A 27,779-nucleotide genomic window follows, 5' to 3' on the forward strand; every position below is an offset into this window, starting at 1 on the left:
CACGACGAAAGAAGAGAGGAAGGAGGAACTCCCCTCTTCCCGAGAATGCCTTTTGTGTGTCGCAGAAGTCGCTATTGTCCCCCTACAAGATTACAGAAGATTAACCCGTCACCCAACATTCGTACAAAAGCAGCCGCTTCGGTGGCTGGAACGACTAAGCCATCCTCTTGACGTCAGCCTCGCCATAGCTTTGCTCGTCTTGAGACGACGATTGTGTTGGATGTCACGTGGTCTCCGCTGGGCCTTCTCCGAGCGCTTGCCAGAGTGGGCCGTTTATAACGAAAAATACAGCCTCAAAATACAAACGTGCGATTGTCATATACGGATATTGTGGATCATATTCAACCTATTTTTGAACACCACGGGAATATTTCAGATTTTGTTGAAGTATCCCTTTAATTTTCGCCCTTAAAATAATTTCTGAAAATTAAAAAAATGCATACATTTGCAAAGTCTTTTTTAGTGAAAACGTCAGGGCGTCACTACGTCCCTACGAGGCAAAACTATATCCAAAAGCGCTTACGCCTAGGGACATGCCCCTACAGTTAGCAACACAGCTTTAAACATACCACGAACGTTCCCAAGCGTGCTGTTCGAATCACTCATCCACCATGATGCCGTTTCTGTCCCTAGCGCCACTCTACACGGTCACGAGGGGGTTCTGGGAACGCTCGGAGCGCCGCCGCACCACTTGATACGCGGAGGGAGGCTAAGTGCAACCGAAGAATCCCCGCGACCCAGAGATGGGACCATAGAGAAGCCGACTTCCTCGAGTCGTGTCGGGTTTCGCCGCTTCGTGGAAAGTCGTCTCCCTGGCCGCCCCGGGGTCCAACACAGATCGTCTGTCGCCTCGCTGTTCCCCGGCCGAGGGAGCAAAACAAGAACGCGCAGATATGGATAGATGGGCCGCCCCGATAGGTCGCCACAACGCGGCTGTATACGGGCTTGCCTGCTCAGACGCCCACTGAAAAAACACGCTTCGCGACGGGACGAAAATGCCCGGTCTCGTCGTTTGCTGTACGACGAAGACGACGCAATGTGGAGTGGCAGGCGAAAGAGCGAATGAATGATGTTCTCGAATGATCAGAGTGAAGGTGAGCGGTTTAGGTATACGATACATACGGGAGGCAACATAAATAAACGTGTCTTTTCATTCGTTTCTGTTCACTCCTTAAATGTGCTTGTGTGTTGTTGAATGATTCTGACACATACGGATCGCTGACTGATTGAGTCGAAGGCCCGTAAGAGACGCGTACTTGACGTTAACAGACATTCAAAACAAAAGGAATAAAATGCACGAGGTTGGTTCACAAGATGACAAAGAATAGTATGGCGATGTGCTTGCCTTCATTGAGAGAGTGCAGAAAAGCGGAGACACCTTATATGAGAGACACACGCACGCACGCACACAGACAGCCACACACGCACACACACACGCCGTGTATAACGCAGCTTAAATCGAAACAATTTATTGGTATCCATTTTTCTCCTCAGAGGGTTGATTACGTCTTCCAAATAAAGCAAAGATGCTGAAGTGCCACAGCATAAATACTGGAATACTTGTAGGAAACATCCCCCGAAAAGCGCACGAAATTCGAGACATGAGAAAACTGTTATACACTTTAATTCCCCCTGAAATACGACGCTCGCGTGGTCTTTCATCAATGATAAATTGGGAGTGCCGTTTTAATGAAGCTATATTTTATATTTGCGAGCATTAGACATCCTTGTTTTGCTTTTTAAACAATAGGGAACGATTTTCGCAATTACCGAATTTCATGTTCGCACAAATTCTGACAGTTCTTGCTGGAATTCGGTCAATGTCTTCTTGAGCAGGTCCCCCTTTGAGGTCTGACTTCAATGCCAGGTTGTCAGTAATCTGAAAAAAAGGGGGAAAAAAGAAATAGTCAACAAAGTCACCAGCAGTGACAGCCAGCCGAACACCTGTCAGAGACCGTTTATTTCAGAGCCGCTGACACAGTGTCTAGGACCCTTGTTCAACAATGACGGTTTTGGGTAGTATCTATTTCTAGCGCTGATATCGGTGTACCGGTCGTTAGGGGGGGGGGGGGGGGGGGGCGTGACTAAGGGCCAGAAGTCACACTTGCTTCTCTGACAGTTTGCTAGATCTCTAAAGTTAGTTGGTTTCTAGCGTTCATATGAATTGCCGACAAAAGCTTACACTCGCTGCGTGCATTTCACTCCTTCAGTAATTAGTTACTGTGTTACAGCACAGCATACTATTATGTTGTCCCAATTTCCCATGAATATACAGGGTGTTTAACGGAACACGAGCCAAGTTAATCTTGCGAAAAGCAAGTCTCGATGAGATACAAGGTAATTGATGTCGTATTGGTCTCTGCCAACTCAAAAGGGCCAATATGAAAAAAAAATTATAGCGTTTTGTATTTTTTAAAATTAATTACGTCTGAGTAGTTATGTATTTTTTAATGATTAAACATAAAGATATACTTCCAGTTAGAATCTTACTGGGAATCATCGAAAACCACAAAATCAGCGCACTTTACGGACATATAAGGCGCGCAGCCAAGTGGCGCGGATACGAATGTCGATTGTGTAAGATGACGCCATAGGGTTTATCAGAGTGTCTTTTACAGACCCGTATAGGGTTTGTCGCGTGTCTTTTAGAAAACATGAACACAAATGGTACAATTGATTGTTTTGTTTTACAGTAAAGCCAAATATAAAACACCGTCTTAAAAAAATATTAGCGTTTTATTAGAACGTTGGAAAGAAGCCTTTTACTTCACTGAGGTCATTGGAATTAAATACGTACTCCTGCTTTTTTTTTATGACAGGGTTTTATTTCAAAACACAAATCTTGCCGTTTTTTCTGTTTTGTTTTTTCTCTATTCTGTCTGTCTATGCTGGAAAAAGCGATGAAGAAACTTCATCGTGACGTCGCCGGTGGGAGGAGCCTAATCTCAATCGGCGGCGAACTCAACTGGCAGGGAACTTCATCGCGGCGCGTTGATGACGTCGACGGAGAGTGGCGATTGAGTTGAAACTTCATCGGGATTTGTCCCCAAAATATGTCCCTAGAGGGAAATGCGCAACGCCGCATCGAAGGGTCTTGTAACAGCAACATTTTTAACTTCTGAAAATGTATAATACGGTACAATCTAAATATAATTACCGGTGTCAAGTCTAGGTCGCATGAATCATGTCTTTTTCCATAAGTGAAACAATTTAAATGATTGTAGTGAGGACATCTGGCAATAGATGGCACCACATGTGTCGTGCTGCGGGCTTACCGGAAGCGAAGCTTCTTCCGGTTGTTGATTTACGATTAAAGGCACTTTTTGACGAGCTGTCACACGGGGTAGTTGTTTTCCTTCTGCCTGGCGACCATGTGGTCGCACTCGGACGCCCACGGTCACAACATGGTGTCAGAAGTGGCCGGCCTCCCGGTCTGAAGTCCTCGCTGCTGCTATGCTCACAGCTAGCCCTGCCTCTCGTCGTCTCCGCGTCGCACACTGCTACGCTTTCCGTCTTCTCGTCACCGTCGCTGCGTTCCTCGTCATGTCGCAGGACAGAACAACGGAAGCTGCCGCCACCACCGCCCCCGTCATCTCACTCCCGAGCTTGGTTCCACCGCCCAAATTCGACTTCGCAAACCCCGACAAGTGGCCGCAATGGTTTCTACAATTCGAAGACTTCAGCTTTGCGTCAGGCCTCTACCAAGCGTCGGACGAAGTTCAGGTGCGGACGTTACTGTACACTATGGGATCCGAAGAGGCGCGGCGTGTTCTTGAGACGTTAGGCCTCACCGCAGAGGAATGGCGGTCCTTCGCTGCGGTAACAGACAAGTTCAAGGCGCACTTCGTACATCCACCGAACGAAGTGTACGAGAGCGTGCTTTTTCACAGGCGGGTCCAGGAACGAGGGGAAACCGTCGACAGTTTTTACACTGCCCTTCGAGCACTCGTCCGCAAGTGCAACTATCCGTCCTCAGAGGTCGAGGACAGGCTCGTTAGAGACCGCTTCGTCGTAGGACTTCTCGACTCGAGACTCTCCGACAAGCTCTGCCGCTGTCCGACCCTCACCATGGCCGAGGCCCGGCTACAAGCACGCATCCACGAAGACGCCGTCAAGGCGCGGGCGACCGTTTTTCGGGACGAGACAGCTGCCGTCGCACCGGAGCAGCTCAAGCTGGATGAAGCACGTGTGAAGAAAGGAAGGAAACCGGCCCCCAAGACGTCTCCCAAACGAGACTCGGCGTCGTCGCCGAGAGAAGGCAGCAAGAACTGCAGATTCTGCGGCCGTCAAGCGCACCCCCGTAACGAGTGCCCGGCTAGACAAGCCAAGTGTCACTACTGTCGACGCCTGGGTCACTTCGAAGATGTCTGCGAGAAGCGGAAACGAAGTTTGAGCACTGTTCATCTACATGCCGTTTCGACCGCGGGCCGAGCGAAGTTTGTCAAGGTCGCCGTCAACGGGTACGACGTCGACTTCAAAGTGGACTCCGGAGCCGAAGTCACGGTGGTGCCAAGCACGTTTCCCGGAGCACCTCGCAGTCTCCAAGAGCCTGAAGGGCAGCTCACTGGACCGGGCAATCACCCATTGACAGTTCTCGGTACCTTCCAAGCCACATTGACTTGGAAAGGCAAGTCGGTAGTGGAGCGGGTTTACGTCCTGCCGTCGCAAGACCCGCCTCTTTTGGGGTTTCCTGCCATCCAGAAGCTGGGTGTGGTGAAGTTCGTTGACGCCCTCTCCAGTCTCAACCAGCAGAGCCCTCTTCACAGCGACATCTTCGAAGGGTTGGGTGAGCTGAAGGACGAGTATGTGATTCGACTCCAGCCAGGAGCACAGCCGTTCTCCCTCAGCGTTCCTCGCCGCATTCCGATTCCCCTTCATAACACTGTCCGCGAAGAACTGGATAAGCTAGAAGCTGACGGTGTGATCCGTAAAGTCGACGATCCGACGGACTGGTGTTCTGGTATCGTTGTCGTCCCCAAGTCTTCTGGAGGTTACCGGATCTGTGTCGATCTCACACGTCTTAACCAGGTGGTCCAGCGGGAGCGTCACGTCCTCCCATCGGTGGAGCACATCCTGGGACGTCTGGGTCCTGCACGGATCTTTTCCAAGCTCGACGCTACAGCCAGTTTTCACCAGATCAAGCTATCTGCCGAAAGCCAGCTCCTCACGACCTTCATTACCCCGTTCGGCAGATACTGCTTCTGTCGCCTTCCTTTTGGAATTTGCTCCGCTCCGGAGTATTTCCAACGTCAAATGGGGAGGATCCTGGAGGGTCTCGACGGAGTCGTCCACATGATCGACGACATTTTGGTTTTCGGACGCACCCAAGAGGAACATGACCGGCGTCTTGCAACAGTGTTGGGTCGCCTGAGCAGTGCCGGAGTGAAACTGAACAGAGCCAAGTGCGTCTTTTCAGCGTCCACTGTTAGGTTCTTGGGAGTCACAGTCAGTGCAGACGGTATCAGCCCCGATCCCGACAAGGTCCAGGCTCTGGTCAACTTGGAGGCCCCAGCGGACGTCAGTAGTGTCAGGAGACTTCTCGGCATGGCTAATCACATAGGCCGTTTTCTTCCTCACCTGTCCGACGTGACTACGCCGATTCGTGCTCTTCTCCAAAAGAACAGTGCATGGTGTTGGGGGCCCAGTCAGCAGTCTGCCTTTGATCGTCTTAAGGGCATGTTGAGCTCCAAGGTCTGCATGGCCAAGTAGGACCCTTCGTACCATACCACAGTGTCGGCTGATGCAAGTTCGTATGGACTGGGAGCCGTTCTGCTACAGGACCAACCATCGGGAGAGCGTCGTGCCGTTGCCTACGCTTCGCGATCTCTTACACCGACGGAAACCCGGTATAGCCAGACGGAGAAAGAGGCTCTGGCCGTCACATGGGCCGTCGAAAGGTTCGACCAGTTCGTCCGTGGCATCAGGTTTGATGTCGAAACAGATCATCGACCCCTCGTCACTCTGTTGGGATCTGCGGAACTGGACACTATGCCTCCTCGCATTCAGCGCCTGAGGATGCGGCTTATGGCCTACCAGTACAATGTTCTCTATGTACCGGGGAAGCTCCTGGCGACAGCAGACACCCTTTCCCGAGCTCCTGTACAGGCTGCCGACACCAAAGTAGACACCGTCGAGCTCTTCGTTGGGTCACTGCTCAAGGACATCGAAAGTCTTGCATCCACTCGCCTCGATCGCCTTCGCCAGCACCAAGCAGAGGATGGAGTCTGTGCCGGCCTACTCCGATTCTGCAAGGATGGGTGGCCCAAGAAGGTGTCCAACGTTCCAGTTCATCTTAGGGCTTTCTGGAAGGAGCGAGGCAACATCACAGCCTTTGAGGGCCTGTTGCTGAAGGACTGTCGCATCGTGGTTCCTCAGACTCTTCAGAAGGAGATGCTAACATTGCTCCACGAGGGCCACCAAGGCGTGGGAAGATGCAAGGCAAGGGCTCGCGACTCGGTGTGGTGGCCAACCTTGAACAGCGAGCTGGAGCAACTGGTGGGGACGTGTGAACGTTGTGCCCAAACAAGAATTCAGCGCTGCGAGCCGCTTCTCGGGACTCCTACACCCGATCGCCCCTGGCAACGTATCGGGGTTGACCTCTTTGAGCTATAAGGACGCAACTATGTGGTCATGGTTGACTACTATTCCCGTTTCCCCGAGGTGGTCAGTCTTGCGACCACAACGTCAAGCTCAGTCATCGCGGCTATGAAGAGTTCCTTTGCCCGCTTTGGGATTCCGGAGACTGTGGTCTCTGATAACGGTCCGCAGTTTTCGTCAACGGAATTCGCCTCTTTCGCAGCCTTGTATGGGTTCGCCCACCGTACGAGCAGTCCGAGGTACCCGCAAGCGAATGGCGAGGCAGAGCGCATGGTTCGAACACTGAAGGAGCTCTTCGTGAAGGCAGAGGATCCGCACATGGCGTTACTGGTGTACCGGGACACACCCGGAGTGACCGGCTACAGCCCTTCGGAGCTGCTCATGGGTCGTCGTCTCCGGACCAAGCTGCCAGGGTTACCTGCATCGCTGATGCCGAAGTGGCCGTCGCCAAAGCTCGTCAAGAGCAGGGACCAGAGCGTGAAGAGCCATCAACGCAAGGACTTCAACAGGCGTCACGCCGCCCAGTCACTGCGCCCTCTGGAAGCAGGGGAAGAGGTGTGGGTACAAGATATACCATGTGCTGCTAGGGTGTTGAGCCCGGCCAAGCGGCCACGCTCCTACGTGGTCGAGACGCCAAGGGGTGTTGTCCAGCGCAACCGTCGCCACTTGGTGCCGTTTACGCCCAGTACTCCCAGCCAGCCAAGCGACTTAGTTTGTACCCAGCCTGCAACTTCAGACGGGCCAGTTCCTGTTGCCGGAAGACCAACAGGCGATTCAGCGGTGGTGCCCAGTTCTACACGGCAGTCTTCCCCACCGGGTATACGTGTCACACGTTCGGGGCGGCAAGTCAAGCCTCCTCAAAGACTGAACTTGTGAAAGCACGAGGTAAAGCTCCCTCGAGCTGGAAGGGGAGATGTAGTGAGGACATCTGGCAATAGATGGCACCACATGTGTCGTGCTGCGGGCTTACCGGAAGCGAAGCTTCTTCCGGTTGTTGATTTACGATTAAAGGCACTTTTTGACGAGCTGTCACACGGGGTAGTTGTTTTCCTTCTGCCTGGCGACCATGTGGTCGCACTCGGACGCCCACGGTCACAACAATGATCGCAATGCGTGAGCTGCATCGCGATCGTGATGAATCGTCATGGCCGACGGTGGATGACGCACGTAAACTGCTCGTGTGTCTGTACGAAGATTTGCCTCACTTTTGGAATTTTTGCTGTGAAGTCGGGCTTTTTCACGTCGCGATTACCACTCGGCAGTCTGGTGGGGGACGTGAACCAAGTGTCCTCGCTGAACTCGAGGAGTAGGACAGAATCTTGGCCAATATGAGAAAGGTTCCTCGCTAAGGCACGGAAGAAGGCGCATGATTTCGAGGGCGGACGCGCCTCGTCCGTCGCCACACGGCATCTCGGCTGCAGTGTCGGTAAGTAAGTGCATGGCATCTCAATGGGCGGTTTTAGCGTATTGTTGCCGTGCGCAGCGAAATTGCTACTGGGAGCTCGCGCTGTAACTTTGAAGCATGCTTTTCAGCGCGCTTAAAGCCTTACCAGCCGTACCGTGGCCACCGCAGACCACGGTAACGGTCTCCTAAAACTTGCTACTTGTAGTAAATAGACACTGTTGTTTTTGGTCTTATTGACTTTGCACGAGTGTGCTGCCTCGTGATGTTTCTTTGAAAGCTCGGATCGTAGCGCTCAAGCTGACGAGTTAATTTCTCTAGAGCTGTGCATGAGGCACCCCGATACCTGAATTCTAAAGTGTAGGCAATGGGCATTACATCAACGCGGAACCAGAAAGGCTGCCGATTTGTTGTGCGTTAACTTGTGTTTGATTGGATGATGCAGGACTCATCTGCTGTGGCCAAAGGTGCTAGTGAGGACCCAGCACAGATGGCAGCTCCACCACCACCAAATGGTAGGTATAAAAAGCAGTCTGGATTCATCGCCATAATACGTGGTTTGCGCCTGTGTCAGGACATATATTATGCATGAGTGCCGTCGGTAGCCTCATGCTGGTGGCCATTGATGTTGTGGGGTTGCAGCTTTGCTACACTGTGATCATGGTGAACTGCGCTGGCTCCAGTGGCCCAAAGTGACAGCTTTTGTACCCATCTCAGCAATTGCACAAAAATGTGAACATGACCTGCACTGTGCATAACTATGTAGAAGATGCTGTCATTAACCTATTGTGCCTGGTCGGTAGCTCCCAAGGTGACTGTAGGTCCAACCGTGTTGATGTTTCTAGCAAGGTGACACCTCAGCAAAACTTACAAAAACTTAAGTGTACACATGGTGCAGAGACAATCCACACATGGTTACTTGAGTTTTGTGTTGGACAAGACACAGATCCAATTAATGAGACTGTGTCAGGAAAAAGACGGTGCCTCCGGTCCTGTTTCCCAACAGCAACCTGCTTCCACCGAACATTCCCGGCAGCACCGCATCTACCCACTGCCCTGAAATTGACAAGGGAATGACACTAAGACAAAACTGGCTCACCAATTCCAAAACCGGTGTCTGCTATTTATATAAAAGGTCCAGTTCTAAAAATATTTGCTGCAAAGGGCTGTGGAAGCAGGACGCACCTGGCTGGGCATTGCCTGTCGAACTCGGCAAAATCATTGGCGTGCAGTTTTGTATACTTCTCTTCATTTTTTGCACTCAGGTATTCACGTCCTCCACCTTTAGCTAGATATCACAATCTATCACAGTTGAGAGTAAGTAGCAGATGATTCTCGCCACCACACAGAGCAATATTTTCTGCGTACTGAACTGGACAAACACGGACAAACTTTGTCATCATCACTTGACGGTTTAAACTGCTGCCTAGGCTTAGCCCAAGTGCCTGCACTAGCACATATTTCCCCGCACGTCTCCGAGCAAGCCCGCCCATGGCCGAATGGCCACGGGCGCGCTTATTGCTCAAGGTCTAAAATCGGCTGGCAAGCATTGTTTGGAGAACCGTCGAAAGAAAACCTGTGTCATATGGCACTAATGAATTATTCCAGGCCAAGTTTCTTCGTCCTTGCTTTATTGAGTTACACCCAGAGCAGCTTGGGCTCACAGTCTTTGTTGTTTGCTCAATGCAATGCGGAAGAGCTGGACTTCCACAGCACCAAAAACATTGACGGGAACAACAGTTAACTTGTCATTGGGAATCAGTTATGACAGACAGTTATAGCATAAAGGAAAGTGAATGCAGGACTCTTCTGTTTTCGCTCCTTTTCATTTTCGGACCTTGTGTTGTGTTTCGAAGTGAGTGATTTCCAACTTTTCGCTTTCCATTTTTCATGTGATGGACAGAGCAGGCCTGTCTGCTGCAAAGTAATTGGATCATGCTAGGTGCACATTGCTCAAGGTTGCTTGCTTCATAGGTTGCGTGTTGTACTGGAAGACCCACAGCATGAACTTGCTGGTCTGAGCAGTTCCTTGGTTAGGAAGGTGCCCACATAAACAAAATGTCTTTCAGGAGTCTCGCATTCTTGATAATTCCAGCACTGCATAAGAGTTCTAAAAGAAGATAAAAGCAGTGGTATGCCATACACTACTGCTCACCACACCCCTGGGATTCTCTTGTTCTATGCAATTTCTGTAACATAGTCTTTAAAAATGCTTGTTTTTATAAACATTCACCCTTTTCGTGTACTTTGTTTGCAGGCTGTGGAGGGACAAGCAGCTGCAGATAGCCAGCAGTCATCTTCACTGACCACACTCGTGCTGCCCCTCATGGGGGTGCAGAATTTCCATGCACAATAAAACATGCTCCCTAGGCACCATTTTGCGTGTGTCATGATTTCAGTATAGCATGGAAAAAAGGTTTGCAGCACTACCTTGGTCATACCCGACAAAATTGTCATACATCGAATACAAATTTTGGGTCAGGAAATCTTGGTGCAATTGTTTATGTGCCGGGACTCGTATCTCGACTTCAGATGTCGATGTATATTTCATATACAAGGAACCAGAAATTTCACAATTAACAGTGACACGGCGGTGCAAGTTCAATCGTCCAGATACCAGCAACCACAGTTAATTCATCATTTTTTATTCCTCTATGCTTGGAACAATATACTGTTAGAGCCAGAATGCTTATGCAGTCAATGGGAAACAGGATGCCACCCACGAGGAGGCTCTCTTTTATTCTCTATTCTAATGCCTCGACGTTTCGCTTATGCGGTTTGCATTTATGCAAGGTTACCCTGCCAAAAACATTGTGTTAAAAAGCTTTTTCAGAAACATCAACTTATTACAAACTTCCATTTTTAGGTGCCATACCAAAACTCCGCTTGAACTATCTTTTAGATAGACCACTCTGCAGCCAAAGGGACTTACCGTGTCTACTTGATTTGGCAAGTTACAAAGTATGACAAAACATTGCAAGCGGATACACACAAGTATATTTCGCAGATGTGACGAGAGACAAAGCTCGTATAGCCTCAAGAGCTGCCAGGCTTCAAGTTTGAGCAGGGAGACCCTGGTAGGCAGCACATACTTGCAAAGGTGGTCATCTCTCAGATTTTCAGCACTGCACAGCGTGTCCTCTGCTGTCAAAGCTTACACCGTCCTCGGGGTCGGACTCTTGGGGCTCAAGGGAGAGGCCCCAAAATAGAGCTATACAAGCCCGCATTGCGCAGAAAGTCAAATGATGTTGCTGTGCCTAGCACCTTTGCAACCACCGGAACCTGCTTTTCAGCATCCTATTCACTGCTCTACGACAGAATCCTAAGCATTGCTTTTTGTTAAGCTTGGCCTCAGAACAGCAGAGCATCCATTGGGGTTGCGAGGAATTGGTGTGCAAGCATGGCTTCAGGGTTTTGTCGCTGTCACCTGCACACAACAGTGAGGCGGTATCTGACATGAATGTTTCATAACCTTTTCAGTTGTCCAAAAGCACATCAAGACTAGATAGAAATTCTATATGCTAATGCAGCCTCTACTTGGAGATAGTAGTTGCATAGCATCCTAAAAAGGCTGAAAATGTTATAACAAAAAAGTTGAAAAAAAAAAGTGGAGATATTCCACTTCCTGCACAATACCCAAAATTATGCCTTCAGAGCAAAGAGGTGTCAATTGAGTTTATAATCTCTTTATTTTCCTTTATATACAAAGGTGGGAGATGGGGCATATAATGTCAAACCTCAAGCTGCATGACTTGCAGCTTGACGAGGCGCCCTACCCGGTGTGGCAGAAAAGCAGCAGAAACGTTTCAGACAACGCAAGCAAAGAACAAGATACTGTACCAGCTTGAACCTGCAATCGTAAAAAGAAAACGTACACAACGTGCTGCAGCAGAACAATTTCCAGATGTTGAGGCCCGAGACATTTGGACGATACACATGCAATCACGAGTAAGCTTGAATCCGTGCGACTATCTCACACGACACTCATCACGGTGAACGAGGCACCCGTTTTCTACCGAGAGCTCTCGTGCAAGCGCATTGAGAAAATGTGTATTGAGCACTTGCCGACAACACCGCTGAATTCGCATCGCTGAACTTCTTGGTCGTCGTCTTTCCGTCTTCACTTGGCGCGCGAAGCCCTCCCACCTTCAGCCCCGGGTTATCGATTATCGCCTCTGTAGTATCCAAAGAATACGACTCGCAGCACACCGACGCACGGTGACGTCTTCGTCGCAGCAAAATGTGCCGCCAGCAACGCTCAAAGAGAGCACTTGCTGCTCGGCGGTCACCATATGGGGCCCCTCGCGACGCCGCCAAAGCTTCCACGGCAAATGTCAGCACCAGCCAGTGTTAGGCAGTATTCCCCGATTACGTCCCTGACGAACCTTGAACGGCGAACACATAAAAACGTAGCGATAGTCCGCTTTGGTCCGCGCCGTCCGCGAGCTTGAACGTCGCCATCTTCATTGACTTTGGCAACTTTTGCTGCCCGACTACTACAAAGTTATCTCCATCGCCAAACTCAATCGTGACGACACTTTGACGTCACCGCGAACTTCATTATTTCACCAGCATAGCTCGAACTCCATCGGAATCCGTAGGGAAAAACTCAATCGCAACGTCACATCACGTGACCAAAAGGGCAGCCAATCAGCGACCGATTGAGTTAACTTCATCGTTGAGTTTGCGATCTAGCATAGACAGACTGGAGGAGTTTTGTTAAGTCCTGTGAGTGCCTTCTTGATTTATGCTTCTATCGGAGTAAAACTTCAATGGAATATGCTCATGCAGAGCAATTGCTGCACTGCTGTTAACATTGCGCTATTCGAAAATGTTACGGAAAAGATCTAACCATTGCTAACAAGACACACATCAATAGAGGCATCAATAGAACGATCAGTCGCGCTACAAGGACCGCCATAGGGACTAAAGCATCTTCATTCATCCGTTCCTTGATTATGTGGTTTCTAGCCCCCTTTGTTAATAATGATCAACTAGGCTAGGCGAGAGAGTCGTACACCTGTACTATGAACTATATTCAACTAATACAGAATCTTATTGTCCCCCTTCCCGTATTTTGTTTTATGATACAAAACGCATTAACAAACCTGCACTGGAATCTTAATTTTGAATATAAAATTATGACAAAACAAATTTGTTTTTCTCATGTAGCCGCCCAAATCAAACAATTATTTGAATGACCCTCCATCACATATGTCAGCTGCTCTTTAAGCGGTTTCCGTTAGGGTAACATCTGTCCGACTACCACTCAATTTGATCTCTTAGTAGCCCTCTACATCATTATCTCCCGAAAAAACAAGGCCATCTTCATTACATCAAAGCAGAACCAGCAGATAAACGAAGGATTAAAAAAAAAGTAAGAAATTTGTTGCGCAGTCTTGTCAGTTTGCCGACAAATTTCACGTGCGTGACTGCCTCGTACGCATTCAAATCGCCGTTAATCTTGCCAACTGTCAAGTAAGACACCGGCCAAGGCTGCGCCCCGGGCCCGACTGTCCGACTCGAGTCGCGGCGACGAACGCAGCCAGCAAACCTCGAGGGAACTACGAAGAAACCGCGACCGCCCTATTTATAAACGCGGTATCGCGCAAAGCAGGAATGCGGCGCGGCCCTCCCGTTCAGAGCCCGTATACACACTACACTTAGGGCACCGGCGGGAACTGCGGAGGTGTTTCCGACTTCTCGAGCAGACGTCGTCGGATGCCAACTCCGACTCGAGTTTGAGATAGCGCGAGGAAACGCATCGCCTTCGTCCGCGGTGGTTGGAACGGAGATTCTTGGATTCGGATTCTCACGAAATGGAGGTGCTGGTGCAACACCCTCGCTCTTCATTCCAACTACGCTACGCGTACTTCGTGGATACGCGGCTGGAATGCGCATGTTCACAAGAGCTCAGCCAGGGTGCTGCGAGCCGGATAATCGCGCGAGGACTGCCTGAAAGCGTCGTAGGTAGGTGGTTTTTGGGATGAGGGACCGGGGTTGATCTGCATGCTTTGCATCTCAGTGTTGTCTAAAGCCAGGGTCCCGCTGCTAATACACCGTACAAAAGACGTACTGCAGACACTGCTTGAGGCATTCCTTGTTTGGCTGTCCTGTCACATTGCTGATGCAAGAACTGTCTCCAAATACGTTCGAAGAATGTATCTAGCAAACGTACTTTGAACAGGATTGAGTCCTGTCCGCAGGCAATTTTGTCATCATATGTGCTGCATACACAGTGCATTTTGTATGATGTATACAGGGAGTGTAACAACGACTTAGGAGTGGCACTCCTTAGAAGGGCCGTGCCACGGCGCCTTAATGACACGAACAAAGCCAAGTGTCCGAGGAATGAAGCTGTATAGAAAACTTAGCGATGCCATCGCGAGAACTTCGCGGCCTATTCGACGCTGTCAGTGCGGTCGCGTCTCAAATTTCAAAACACGAATATCGATGAATTTGCGCAGATATCTAAGAACGTCGAAAGAGCTGAAAACTGCGCTTAATATTTTGACCCATACAGCTTTAATCGCCGAAAGTACCTCGCACTGTCTTTTATAGTATTGGATTTCTACCTGGAATAGCCTCAGCGGGCTCTTCCGCATAAAATTAGCTCGTAATATACCATAGTTTGTCCTACATGCTTCGATTATGGACTCATATTGTATCCAATTGTTCGTTGTGCTTCGGAAACGTGCGGGTAGAGGTTTCTGGGAAGGCCTGCACGATATTTAGGTTTGATCGAATGTCTGCATTGACGGCGATGCATTTAAAATTTCGGTTAAAATGAGAAAAAAAAGGAAAAAGACTCTATGCACCGAGAAATCGAGGGACAGGAGGAGACAAGAGCGGGCGTCGACATCGTAAGGCCGAGCTCTTGTTCGAATGATTAAAGTATGGCTCCTGGAATGCGTCTTCGAGTGGTGCGTTTAGCGTCCTACGCTGCCCATACATCAAAAGTGGTTTCGAAGTGGCAACAGATGACGCCACAGAAGCCGGAGTGCCGTTCTGTCGGATGTCGCGATCCTATTGGTTGGTCGTAGAAATGCTTGCTAAAAGCACGAGCAAACGCCAGTGTCGCTGCCCTCACGGCGTCCTAACTTGTGGCTGCCGAAGCTTCCGTGGACTGTTGTCACACGGGAGAGCTACCTGCAGGAGGACAGGCGTCTGCCACATCTACCACCGCTGCTGTCACACCGCCAGGATCGTGACCGGCGACAGCATGACACTTTTACGGCGTCATCAGGTGGAAATCGAGGACCACTTTTCTGGACGCGGTAAACACACCAGTCGCAGACGCGTTCCAAGCACCATATACCGAAGGCTACGGCTACCTTCGTCTCCACGTCACTCGTCGAAGGAGTTCAAATGCGAAAGCCAAATGCCGGACGGCGGTGTTCCGCGTTCTAACGCGTTCGACGAGCGCAGTGATGGCAAAGGCAGCTAGCTTTAGGTCTACCCACTAATCATTCCAACAAGAGCTCAGTGTAATGACGTTCCCGTGCGCTATTGTCTCATTATCTCCCTCAGTTTCTCGGCGGATTGCTTTCTAGGTGGGCGAGGTTGATGTTGTTTAGCTTTACTTTACTTATTTGTAGAAAACAACGATGGGTTGCGCAACCATGCAGGCCCGTAGGTCACCGTTGAGGTGGGCGAGGGCTATGATGACGCCATTTAAACTGTGCTCCTGTGGTGGGAGTCTAAGGAAATTCTCTGGCGTCTCAGCCTGTGCACGCTTGGAACAAGATGCTGACTGTTCTTTTAGCCCCAGTGTTTCTCGGGAGTGATCGTAACACTATGCTAATTCTTACGAAAGTTTCCGCACTAACAGCGTTTCACATGGTGGGCTCAACACCTTGTTACTAACAGCGTTATATATCTAAAGAAAATGTTTGGAAATCTATTTTAAACAGTTACTGATTTATAAGCTGCGCCGTTTAATGTATTCACTGACAACATACAGGAAACTAAGGGCGTGGGGAGACCTGAGCATATCTTATTATCCTCGCTCGGCCAATAAGATTGCAGTATTATCTTTTCTCAGTCAATAAGGTGGCAGCATTATCTTTTCTCTGCCAATAAGATTGCAGCATTATTTTTCCTCAGCCAATACGATTACAGTATTAGCCGGTAAGAACAGCAGAGCACGAATCACCAAGCAAGGGGCGGGAACATAACAAGGCACGTCCAACGTTTCTTAACCTGTCAGCGATTCCAGTTCTATTAACCTCAATTATTCTTTTTCTTTTGGTCACAATACGGGAGCTCGAACTTCTCACAAAACAGAGCGTAAAAGTTCTTAAGTTATATTTTAGTTCCGTGGGTCTCTAGCATGTGACTTGCGTAGATATTGTATCTAACAAAAGACTTCAACAAAATCTTGAACTTACATATAAAAATTTGCGATTTGCATTTTTTATTTGAACTGCATTAGAACGGAGCATGCTTAATTAAAAATGTGTGTTCCCTCTGTATTTTCATCTGAAATGTTCTTTTGATAACCTCCCCCTGCAATAATACCTCCACACACTAAAAAATGTGTGTGCGTCTACTTTCACGCACAACACTCGGAGAGCCAATTAGCGCAACTTACGGAGGCAGCTCGGCGAATGACAATGCCGAAACATATGTTTAGACCAAGAAACGCAGTCTTAGTTGGGACATTAAGCAATGCAAAACGTCACGCTTGCAATGCTTAATGTCAAAACTCAGACTGCGTTTTTTGGTCTAAACATATGTTTCGGCATTGTCATTCGCTGAGCTGCCTCCGTAAGTTGCGCTGATTGGCTCTCCGAGTGTCGTGCGGGAAAGCGGACTCACGGGCTTTTTTTAGAGTGCAAGGCGACGCTGGTAATATCAATAAACAAATAAATAAATAAACTAAAAAAAAAGAATCATTTCGTTCTTTAGCTTCATTTGATTACTTCATAAATTGTATTTACTGGAATCCTCAGACGCACACCTCTGCGCAAAGTCTAACACGCGTTTTTACATTACACAGGGTGGGCGAAACGGTATGAACGCAATTTATACTGTCCGCATAAATCGCTTTCTGAACTTATCTCCCTGGGATTTACTACAGACGTGCCTGAATTTGGTGGAAGCTTTTGAAATCAAGAAAAAGAAAATCTACGTTTTCTATATATTTTGCATGTACACTAACACAAATATGTGTTACTGTGGCGCTTATTCGTGCCAAATGAAGTAAAGAATAGATAAGTCAATTCTAATTTGTTTCCATACCACAAATGTTTCAATCGTAGTAAACGCCAGACTACTTCACAACGATTTTCTGATGATTTTGAAATAAAAAGCTTAGCGATACTCTTTCAATAGACCCAAAACCAGTTTTTATTTACTTTCTTTTGACTCCGGAGGTGTCATGTGTTCATACTCGCAATAATTGAATGCACCAGCTTCGAACACCTCTGTAGTCAATCCCAGTACGGTAAGCTAAGAAACCGATTTATGCGGTCAGTTTAAAGTGCCTTCAATTTATTTCGCCCACGCTGTATCTGATAGACAAGCAATTGCCCAAAAGTACAGTTTTTTTAGTATGTGTAGCGTGTTAGAAACTAAATCACCTAATCAATTACCTTCCGTGCGTTTCAACGGAAACTTCGAGCTAAATGCAACATCATAATTACATGGGTGTGCTCACATTTGAAGTTTAGTCATATTTTTTACCTCCCTCGTGTAATACTTCGTGTGTAGGCACAGAAGTCTCGTGTATAAATAAATAAACAAATGTAGATCAATTTTCTAAGTTTTAACACGAATGTCTTCGGTCGCAGAAAAGTCTAACGCCTGTCAGAGCCATATGTGCATAACATGCCTATGAACGTTGAACCCCGGGGTAATAAACGAAATTCCATTTCTACAACTTTTCCGCATCTATTTTCAGAGCAACGTTAAATAAATCCCAAATTAGAGAGTTAGTTGCCAAAGAGCCCGGTAGCTCAAACCGCGGGGCGGAAAGAAACATATTTGAGGTTCCCAAAAGAAAACGGCTGACACAATGCCCGTCACTGTGGCCTGTCCCCGCCTACCTGCCGTCACGGGCCTGACAGGAAGAGAGCGGTGCGGAACAGGACGGCATCGTCCAAACACACCGAACAAACTTGGCACGCGCCAGCAAAGGTTTATTTTAGCGCAGTTCATCTTGCCAGACACCCTTACTCTCTTTATTTATTCATTTTAGTCTAAGGTTTTTTGTTGTTTTTTTTTGTTTTATTCGCAGGGTTGCAGGCAGCGAGCCGCAACCTTTACCTCCGACCTAGAAGTGGAATGTAATGGAACTTAAAGTGGGTGAAGCCTACACGCCCTATAAATCTCTTGCTAGCACTTGGCCCCCTTTTCATTAGCTGTGAAATCGGACGGGAGTGAATGAGGTATTCGAAACGAAGCGAACACGTTTGCGGTGTCGTGTTCCTTTATTTAGACTGTCTACAACGCCACAAAATAAACCCCACTGAGTTTTTAGTGACTGTTTATGCGAATTACGCATTTTCGCTTCGTTTCAGTGAAGCGAAACGAAGCGAGGTCATCTTGGAGATTTTTGGTGGGCAACTGCATATCATTTCTTCTCGTGTCTGAATTAGCAACAATTCGAGGATAAATGAAAGGTCCTTGGTACGATTGTTTAATAGAAAATGTGGCCATTATCTAAGAAATCAACTTGAACAAGCTCGGGATTTTAATCTGCCTAAAGTTGGATACCAATACCATTCAGAGGGTGTTCATTGGTCATGGCCGTAGGTATGGTAGAAATCCAGACAGGCTGTATTTGCATTATCGGTCTATGTTTGATTCGTTACCTCTGTCTAATGTTTCGTGCCCCGATACACCATGGCTGCAGATCAAGCACGACAATCAGGATCTCCGAAAATTTTAGCTTAACAATAAACGCTAACGGCAAACACAGGCAGTCCACCTAACAAGCATTGCCTTTCCATCAATGGTATCCAACAATAATCTATGACCATGCTATGTTATCTGAAGTCCGAATATTTGTAGTCTCTAAGGAAGGTAGAAAACACGATTTTTGCTGAAGTGCGGACAGTAAATTATAAACGAGAGAAAGATGCATGTCTAATATCTGCAAGCAGTTATTTTTTAAAAAACGGCATGTTTGGTCATTTTATTAAACGTGTTTAAATGTGGTAGATTTATAAGATTCTTCCTGGCTAGTGCAGGAAGAACCTTAGTCATTTAGTGTCTGGAGTGTGTTGTGCTGTTAGTTCAGGTGTTGCCTAGGGCACGGTACTGAAATGAAAACTGATTAGGTCACACAACTGCCCCCTTTTTTTTTTTTTTAAGCTGCGCGCGCTTCCCTTTAGCACCACCCGGATACAAAACCTTTGCGCTGAAATTTCTGGATCACCAAGGGAGCAGTAAGCTCGCTTTCCTGTCTTTTTAAAGTTCTTGTTTCGCACTGTCTTTCTACACCCACCTATTTCTGCTCCTCTCTTTCTTGGCCTTTCCGCTCCGCTCCGCGAGCTTTCTCACATTTGCTGCCCCTCCCGTTCCTGCGTGCTTGGTCAGTAGCTCAATTAGCAACGCACTTGGCTTCCACACTGGTGGCCGAAATTCGATCCCTGGAATCACTTGTAGTTGGATCGTTTAGCGGTTACCAGACTGACCGACCTACACATTTTGTGCTTACGCCGCTCCTGAGGTTGGTTGGCCCTAAACGCTACCGCATTATTTCCGATCTGAAAATAAATGTTGTAATAATAAGGACGCATGGTAAATATCGCGAACAAATATTTGTCCAAGTGATAGCTTCATGATCTGGAAGAAATTTACGCTTTCTTTGGGTTCGAAGTTTTGAAATTATGAAACTTCCAAAAACCTTGTTAGTATAATAAACATGGGCGTGATCGGAATCTTACGGCACCTAAGAATAATATAAGGTAACTGTTACTGCTGGTCGAATATGTTTTGTTTTGCTCTAAAACACACAACGTCATTGAATGAGATGGCTTTCAAGATCTTTATGAAGATAATGAGGGTATATTTATGAACATGACTTTTTAAAGGGATACTACAACGAAATTTCGGCGCTCATTTTTTGGTCTATATGTGTTCAAAAGATCAGTATCACATGGAACATACCAATATCTTGTTAAAAAAGTATCGAAAAGGAATTTTAAAACGAATTAAACGATTAGCAGAGAGCACCTGGTGGATGTCGCTAACGCCTCGTTTGTAATGCTCGTCTAGGAACCTTGACAGCTTGTGACGGAGGTTGTCTCGTTTCCGGCCACGACGAGAGAAGGGGGGAAGGAGGAACTCTCCTCTTCCCGAGAATCCCTTCTGTGTGTCGCAGAAGTCGCTATTGTCCCCCTAGAAGATTATAGAAGATTAACCCGTCACTCAAAATTCGTACAAAAGCAGCCACTTCGGTGGCTGGAACGACTAGGCCATCCTCTCGACGTCAGCCTCGCCGTAGCTTTGCTCGTCTTGAGACGACCTACGTCACGATTGCGTTGGATGTCACGTGCTCTAAGCTGGGCCTTCTCCGAGCGCTTGCCAGAGTGGGCCGTTTATAACGAAAAATACAGCCACCAGGATGAAAATACAAACGTGCGATTGTCATTTACGGATATTGTGGATCATATTCAACCTATTTTTGAACACGACGGGAATATTTCAAATTTCGTTGAAGTATCCCTTTAAGGAAAATGCTGGAGTGGCAAGTTGCAAATGATCGAACTTTTTTTTTACTTTTAATATTGTCCGTTAATACCTATCTCTTTTATCTCTTCACGTGGTTCAGAGTTATTCCACTTTATGGTCCTTAACGAGAACAGTTTTACGGACGCGCAAATTCACCGGAGGCAACTCTAGAAGACGTCTCGGCTATTTGAACGGGAATCATTTGGATTTTCAGTGCTCTTAATTAGCCTATTACCATAGCATTACGAGAGACTTCGTATCCCGTGAGCGGCGTTGCACGTTGCTAGAGGTAACCAAGTGCCAAACAACAACCACCTGCGTTTTTTTTTGCGTTTTATGATGAATTTGAGCATTAAGAAACAAGAAGGATTTTCAGATCACGTGACCAGTGCAGTAGAAGAAAAAAAGAAAAGAAAGGAGGGTGAACACGTCGAGGCGTCAAAACTGGGCTCGCGCACAGCTCTTCTCAGAAAAAGTGTCTATAGTTGCACGGACAACAGTCCGTCTATAGGTGCTTGAAACCAGATTTGAACGTCACGCGTTACAAGTAATGGATTACTTGTAATCAATTACATTTTACTGGAATTTTGTAACGCTCCAATTACTTCCTTTAAGGGGTAACGATCGTTGTAAGTGAATTACTTTTTTGCTGTAATCGATCTCAAAATTACCCACTACAATTTTTCCAATTTGTCTTCTTTTTTTTTATTTTTTAGGGGGGGGGGGGGGTAGGGGAGGTGTTAGATGTGCTGGAGTCACTCAGCTCTAGGCGACGGTCAATTTGTATTTTTTTTTTAATTACTAAGCACGGGATTTTGAGGATTAGTAGGCCACTGCACTTTGCTTTGTTTCCTGGGTACATTTTTTTTTTGTACACTGGTAACTACGTCAGGGTATGAAAAAATTACCTTATCCAGCTTCTTGTGAGTAATGTATTTAAACAGCGCTCTTTTTTATTCATTATATTGTTTTCACGAGAACGATTGGGTGTCTTGGCGTTTCTCACACAGCTCTAAGCACAAACGGTAAAGACTTTGTCTTTTTTTTATGTATCGACGGTGCGCGAGATTCCAAGGATTATGCCACCGTAATAAAAAGAGGTGTATGAAAAGTAGCGTGGGAAAAATCGATTACTTTAGAGTACTTTTTCGACTACTTTTTTCAGGATGTAATTGTAATTCTAGTCGGTTACTTTTTACAGTTGAGTAATTGTAATTCTAATCGGTTACTTTTTTTCAGTAACTTGTACATGTGTGCTTGAAACACGTTTGTCCAAAATGAGCTGGTCACGTGATTGCCTCCTGAAGGCAGTTCGTGAACGTTGCGGTACGAACCGTGTGTGATATGAAAATTTTTTTTATGTTCAACCCGTCGTTTTGAGCTACGTTGTGTTTCCTGACCTATTATAGTTCAACACAAACAAGAGGCTCAAAGCGCTTCGAACGGCATGTAGTTCATCCTCGCCACAGAAACATATGTTACAACTCGCTCTAATGGCAACAGCAATGTAATGCACTTATACTGCATGAATCTCCTAATTATCGATGTTTAGTTTTCTTTAATAGTGACACGCGAGGTCTCAGAACGAAGCACGATAAAACAAAAATGTAGTTTCACGGATTTATACGAAAGCAAAGTACATTTCTGCTCGCGCTAAATAAGAAGACAAAAAAGAAAAGAAAAAGCTCACATTGTATTGTACGAAAGAGTGCGCGTTTTGATTTGTGAGGACCAATAAGAAACAGGCGATTGTCGCTCCTTTTTTCAGGGTTTGCTTCTGCGAAGTCGAGGAATAACGAACTCATGCAGAAGACAGGGGTCCCTAGAAATGGTCAGTACGCTCTTTGTTAAACCTCTAAATTTTACACTCCGATTCGCGCCAAAGACCGCGTATTGTTCGTAACGGGCCGCTATAATAGTGCACGCCACTTGGTAATTTCATGTAACGTTCAAAGCTGTTCTACGAAAATGTTTGCGTTATCGAGTGTCTATGTGTTTCTATGTTTCTGCTTGTCGCCATTCAGTCACAATGGAGGCTCGAAGCAAGCTATAATCTTATTCGTTAAAAGCTTAACAGCTACATGCAACAATCATTTGTTGGCTAAGCTCTGCAGTGTTGTCTAATGTGACAAACAGAAACAAAGCAGTAGTCACAAAGACGCGATACACTATGCTACCGCACCGGGAATCACTTGCAGGTACCGCGATGTTGCTGTCTTCAAAGGAGCTAAAGAAACACGCTTGACGCTGATGTCCTAAGATTAAGGCTCGAAACAAGAGCGACAAGAAAGCTATTCTGTAAACACGACCCGAGCAGCTGCCAGGAACAAATCGGACACTTCAGAAAACCGCATAACTCAAAAACGAAGACCGAAGCGAAACGAAGACAAGAAAAGATATTAGGCTCGACAGCAGCACAAGGCGTAAAGATAAGAAATAAAGCTTCCAAAAGCGGGGAATGACAAACAGATGCGGCGACGCACATCACCACCGCGCATGCGCGTGTCACGCCGACGCGGCGCCCTTCCTCGGAGCTCGGGTCTCCCTCGGAAAGCTCCCCCCCCCCCCCCCCCCCCCCCCCGAAATATGCGACAGGCGAAGTCGATGGGATCCTGCGCGTCTTCCTAATTTTAGCCACCGCCCGCCTGCCCTGCCTGCCTGCCTGAAAGCTTGCCCTCTCCGCCACAGCCGCCCCGCTGACGCTCAGCCTCAAACCGCGGAGGATCCCGCTGTCGTAACCGCAAAATCAAGCAAGTCCGCGTACCCGAGCTCGCCGCTACAAACAACGCGCGACCGCGGTGCCACCTCTGCCGTCGGCGGGCGGGCTCCGTCAAAGCCCGGTCGCTCGGGGATGAACGATCGACGATGCAAAACTGGCAGCAAAAAAACGCGTCGGCCGTTATTAAAGGTGTCAAGCGCAAGCGGCGGCGTCGACGGGCTGCTGCGCGACGGCAGCTCATCAATTGGCGACGGGACGGCGTTCTGTTTACGGTCGACCCATTCCGCTACGCTAACCACGTAATAGGCCCGCGGTGCGACCGCGACGACGCGCCTGCGGACGAGGGAGACAGACACGCGCCTGATCGCGACGTCGAAGCGAGGCGCGAAACGATCCCTGGGTGGCTTCGAGATATCGTCCTTCGCGATAACAACGCCTGCGTTAAAGTGCCTGCTCAGAGCAGGGGACATTATTTCGGTACGGGGGAGGGAGCAGCCTTACTTCAGCGGCGACGTTTTCTGGGTGCTCCAGCGCCATGTATGCTCCAACTTCCACGTTATATGGTTTAGCGCAAGAGCAGATCGCGGAACGAGGCAATAAAAACGCTTTTGCTTGGGTAGCGCGCACAGCACGCGGTTTCCGTCATTCACGGCATGTTCAATACGAGCCTTTCGAGGTATTTTATGAAGTCATATTGACACCCAAATACGTGTGTCAAAGCAATCGAGGATTCCTTGCGGATACTCGGAAGAGAGCATCATTACGAGGCATCCATAAAACTGCACGTCCTGTCTCATAATGCTTCTAGTTAGGTAGACAGACGTGACCATATTTGATTTTGAATCTCGTTTTGCGGACATGACGAATTTTTTACCCAGATGGTACATCCGATTGGGGAAAAACAAATTCAACACAACTAATTGAAAATCAATCGATTCAAAGCATCTGTAATATCGCTTTTTTTTTTACAAAAATAAACGTGATGCAACGTTAAAGCTCGCAAACGTCGAACAGTTCGATTAGATAAGGCTTTGAATACTAATATCCGGACCAATCCGGTCCCCAGGATTTCCTTTCCTTCACCGCATTTACCGCGATTTGTGGTGCCATCTGTGCCACGGGATAGATCTTAGTTGATAAATTTTCGCTACCTTTATATACAGCCTACAGCTCGCTAGTGCTCACATAGGTGTACATATTGCAGGCTGCCGTTGACGGAGAGTCAATCCAGTAAGATCTCCTGGCCGTAACTTTAGCGTTAAGAAAGTACTAATCAATTCGACATCCTTTCAGGCACTGAGCACTCGAACTCTTTTGTCTGTAGGGGTGGACTCATTGTTTACGTGTCTCACAATAGTAACCAAGCCAGAACTAGCAAAACGTCTTTGCACTAGATCAGAAACAGCGCACCGGCTCGCGCCACCAGATGTTAGTCTACAACAAAGGAAAAAACGGGACATGTGCCTGCCCCCCTTCTTCTCAGGCTGCTCAAAACCAGGCTTCGAACCGAACAACAACGACATTCATCATCGACGCAGCATGCGGTTCATTTCTGCAGGAAATGACTTCCCTTTCGGAAAGCGACATCTTCCCCAAAAATGGCACGTGCCGGCAGACCAGCGTATGCCCCCCCCCCCTCTCCCCGCTTCCCTTTTCACAACTTCTCGTACCACACAGCGGCCAACTTATTACTACCACACGGACCACGGGCGCGGACCAAAATATCCGACCGCGTGTGCGCACTCGACCGCCGCGTCCTGCCCAACCGCTTCTATGCTCATTTTTTGTATGCGTGCGTTTGTACTCGTGCACGCTCGTGTACGCGTGTGCGCACGCGCGTGTGTGTGTGTGTGTCTCCGCGTATTTACAAGACGACAGCTTGAGTCCACAGAAGGACCTTCTCGGGCACACCCCCGGCTCCCGGCCTCTACCCGAAACCCCATTAAGTTAATGGCGAGGGTCATTGAGGAGCGTTGTCACCCACTGTTCCACATTGCCGTCGCCACCGGAGCCCACGCCTGCCGCTATCGACCTACATGTGTTCCAGCCGCGTGCGGGTGGACTGGCTTGCTCGACGCCCGGGCCTCTCGCTCGCGCACGAGGGAGGAAACCGCACGGTTCCCTCGTTGTGCGCATGGCTTGCGGACTTCCCGCTTTACGGGAGAATCTTTGCCCGATTTTGAACGGGCCATTTAACCGGTCGTGCATGATGAATGGCGACGGAGAGTGTAGAAGGAGCAGAGCAAACAAGTGGTTCCGTTTGAGTGGAACCCTCTTTGTTTTCGCCTTGCCCCGGTACCCGTTTGTTTGAGTCTTTAGAACAGGCTGCATAAATTGGTAAACACAGTAACACAAATTATTGAGGTTGTGTGGCCGATTGGGATTGTTAGAGCTGCGCATTGAAATCTCGAAATCGTTATTTTTCTGAATTATTTGTTTTGTTCGTTTATATCGAGCAGGTTTTTTTTTATTTTTTATCTGGCAATCGATAAAGTTATGTGAATTACTACTTGATTTTGTAGACTGCCTGCACAGTACCTTACTATGAGCTCCAAATGTTAGTTTGAACGGGCTTTTCCCATAGTGGAACCTGTATAATTGGGAGACTCACAGTGCATCGCTGGACCGTTCAACTATGTGAGATAGAAGAGGCTAATTTTAGTAGAAACTCCGTACTCGGTGAAACTGTTAATTGAGTTACCAGAGATATGTAAGTGTCAAACTTGCTTCACTGTAGTTGGCACGTGGGTACTTCCTTGTGCACTACAAACAGTGGGGAGGGTCGAGCTGAACTCACGCTTGACTTGATAATTGAGGATAGTTTAAAAATTACATGAAATAGTTTTTTTGTGGATTTTGCTCACAAATTAAAGGCCCTTTCACCTCGTTTACACTAAGTATACAGCCACGCCATATTTATCTGCGATTTAATGTTGAAGCCAATTGAATGAAAGATGGTATAACGTTCTATGCACCGAGGACTGTGCTCCACTTCCTTTTTCCTCTACAAGGCAATCCCCTTGAACTTTTGTATTCCGGGCCTTGTGCAACAAATGCCTTTGAAAGTCTGCAAGCCTACATCTCGAGAAATTATGTAGCGAGTTATTATATCTTCTTTTATGAAGTCATCCAAAACAATTTTCCGCAACATCTGATTTGAATGCCGGGCTGGCAAGCTCCACGGACTTTATGCTTCTCTCTAAAACTGTTATTACTTCTAGATCAATATTTCTCGCTTCACCTACACCTATGCTTGGAAAAACATAACAAGCTGTCCGATTTGGCTTGTGGTACGTAAGCCCTGTACATACCAGACGTGTGACCGACCAAACAAATTTAACATGCAGCGATATTAATTGTATGACAATGGACACAATATCTTTAACCTTAATTTATTGGAGGAAATTTAGCTTTCAATTTGCAATTTGCTTTGATCATTCTTCTGTCTTCGTACATACCCGTAAACATTTTATTTCATGAAGTAAACATTTTTATTCTTGATTTACGGTTTTCCTTTTTCACAATACTCAAATTACTATAGTTTTGGAAAACTGAGGCAAACAATATTTTAGACTGGGGCCATACAATGCTTATTACCCCAAAAGAAGCAACGCTAACGGAGGGTTTAATTATAGATGTTCATCTTTTTAACGCATGAAAACAACCCCGACAATATTATTTCTTGGAGAACCAGCATGATCATTACGTCTGGCAATATGATAATAAAAAAGCGCAAACACAGCGTTTTATACAAGACAACATTGTTTCCCATGACTTCATGCAAATAACATATGCTCTACATCATCTATCAGACTTCGCACAACTTTAATAAGCACGACTGCCTTTCAAGTAATAAGGTGGGTAGACCTACGAGGCAGTCGCACATGTCAGCTTGAGATATATGACGAATCAAATTCAGGCGCTTGCACGAAATGGTAACTTGAGTTGTCGTAATTGATAAACGCGACACACTGAGTATGCAAAAATTTAATTAGTCGTCTTCTCCAAAGGTAGCAACCGACCGAACTTCGCTCGCGAAACAAAGGTAATCGGAGGAGGCTAAATTGAAATCAGCGTCGGCACTCGGCACCATCCATTCTTGAGCGGGGCTAACCGTATTTGCGCCTTGGTTGCGCACGCCATTGCCTCTTCCCTCGACCAACAAAGATCCCCCGCGTTCCCTTCCCTGCAGAAGCGGGGCCGGGAGCTGCGGGGAAGAGATCATCTGCTTGCTTTTCCCCTCCCCCAATCCCGCGCCTCTGCTTCACGCCACCTATTAAGCGTGAGAGGATTTAGGTGGGCTTTGGGCTTACAGACGCAATTTGCAAGTTAAGTAGCTTCTGCTTCGCGTGCTGTGTGCGTTGTTCCCGTCTTCTGCTC

General features: G+C 47.4%; 1 protein-coding gene across 2 annotated transcripts in view; it reads left to right on the top strand.

Moving 5' to 3' along the window:
• Positions 1 to 27,779, top strand: part of LOC8038072 (homeotic protein proboscipedia) — a 111,355-nt gene that overhangs the window by 38,947 nt on the left and 44,629 nt on the right. Inside the window, exon 2 of one of the 2 annotated variants that reach the window (XM_029976216.3) lies at positions 22,449 to 22,511. The exons of the other annotated variant lie outside the window; for it this stretch is intronic. Coding sequence (XP_029832076.2) covers positions 22,449 to 22,511 — 63 coding nt within the window. The remainder of the gene's footprint in view (positions 1 to 22,448; positions 22,512 to 27,779) is intronic. 2 annotated transcript variants of the gene reach the window in all.

This window comes from Ixodes scapularis, unplaced genomic scaffold (genome assembly GCF_016920785.2).
Source record: "Ixodes scapularis isolate PalLabHiFi unplaced genomic scaffold, ASM1692078v2 PGA_scaffold0__279_contigs__length_252992795, whole genome shotgun sequence".
Taxonomy (NCBI): Eukaryota; Metazoa; Arthropoda; class Arachnida; order Ixodida; family Ixodidae; genus Ixodes; species Ixodes scapularis.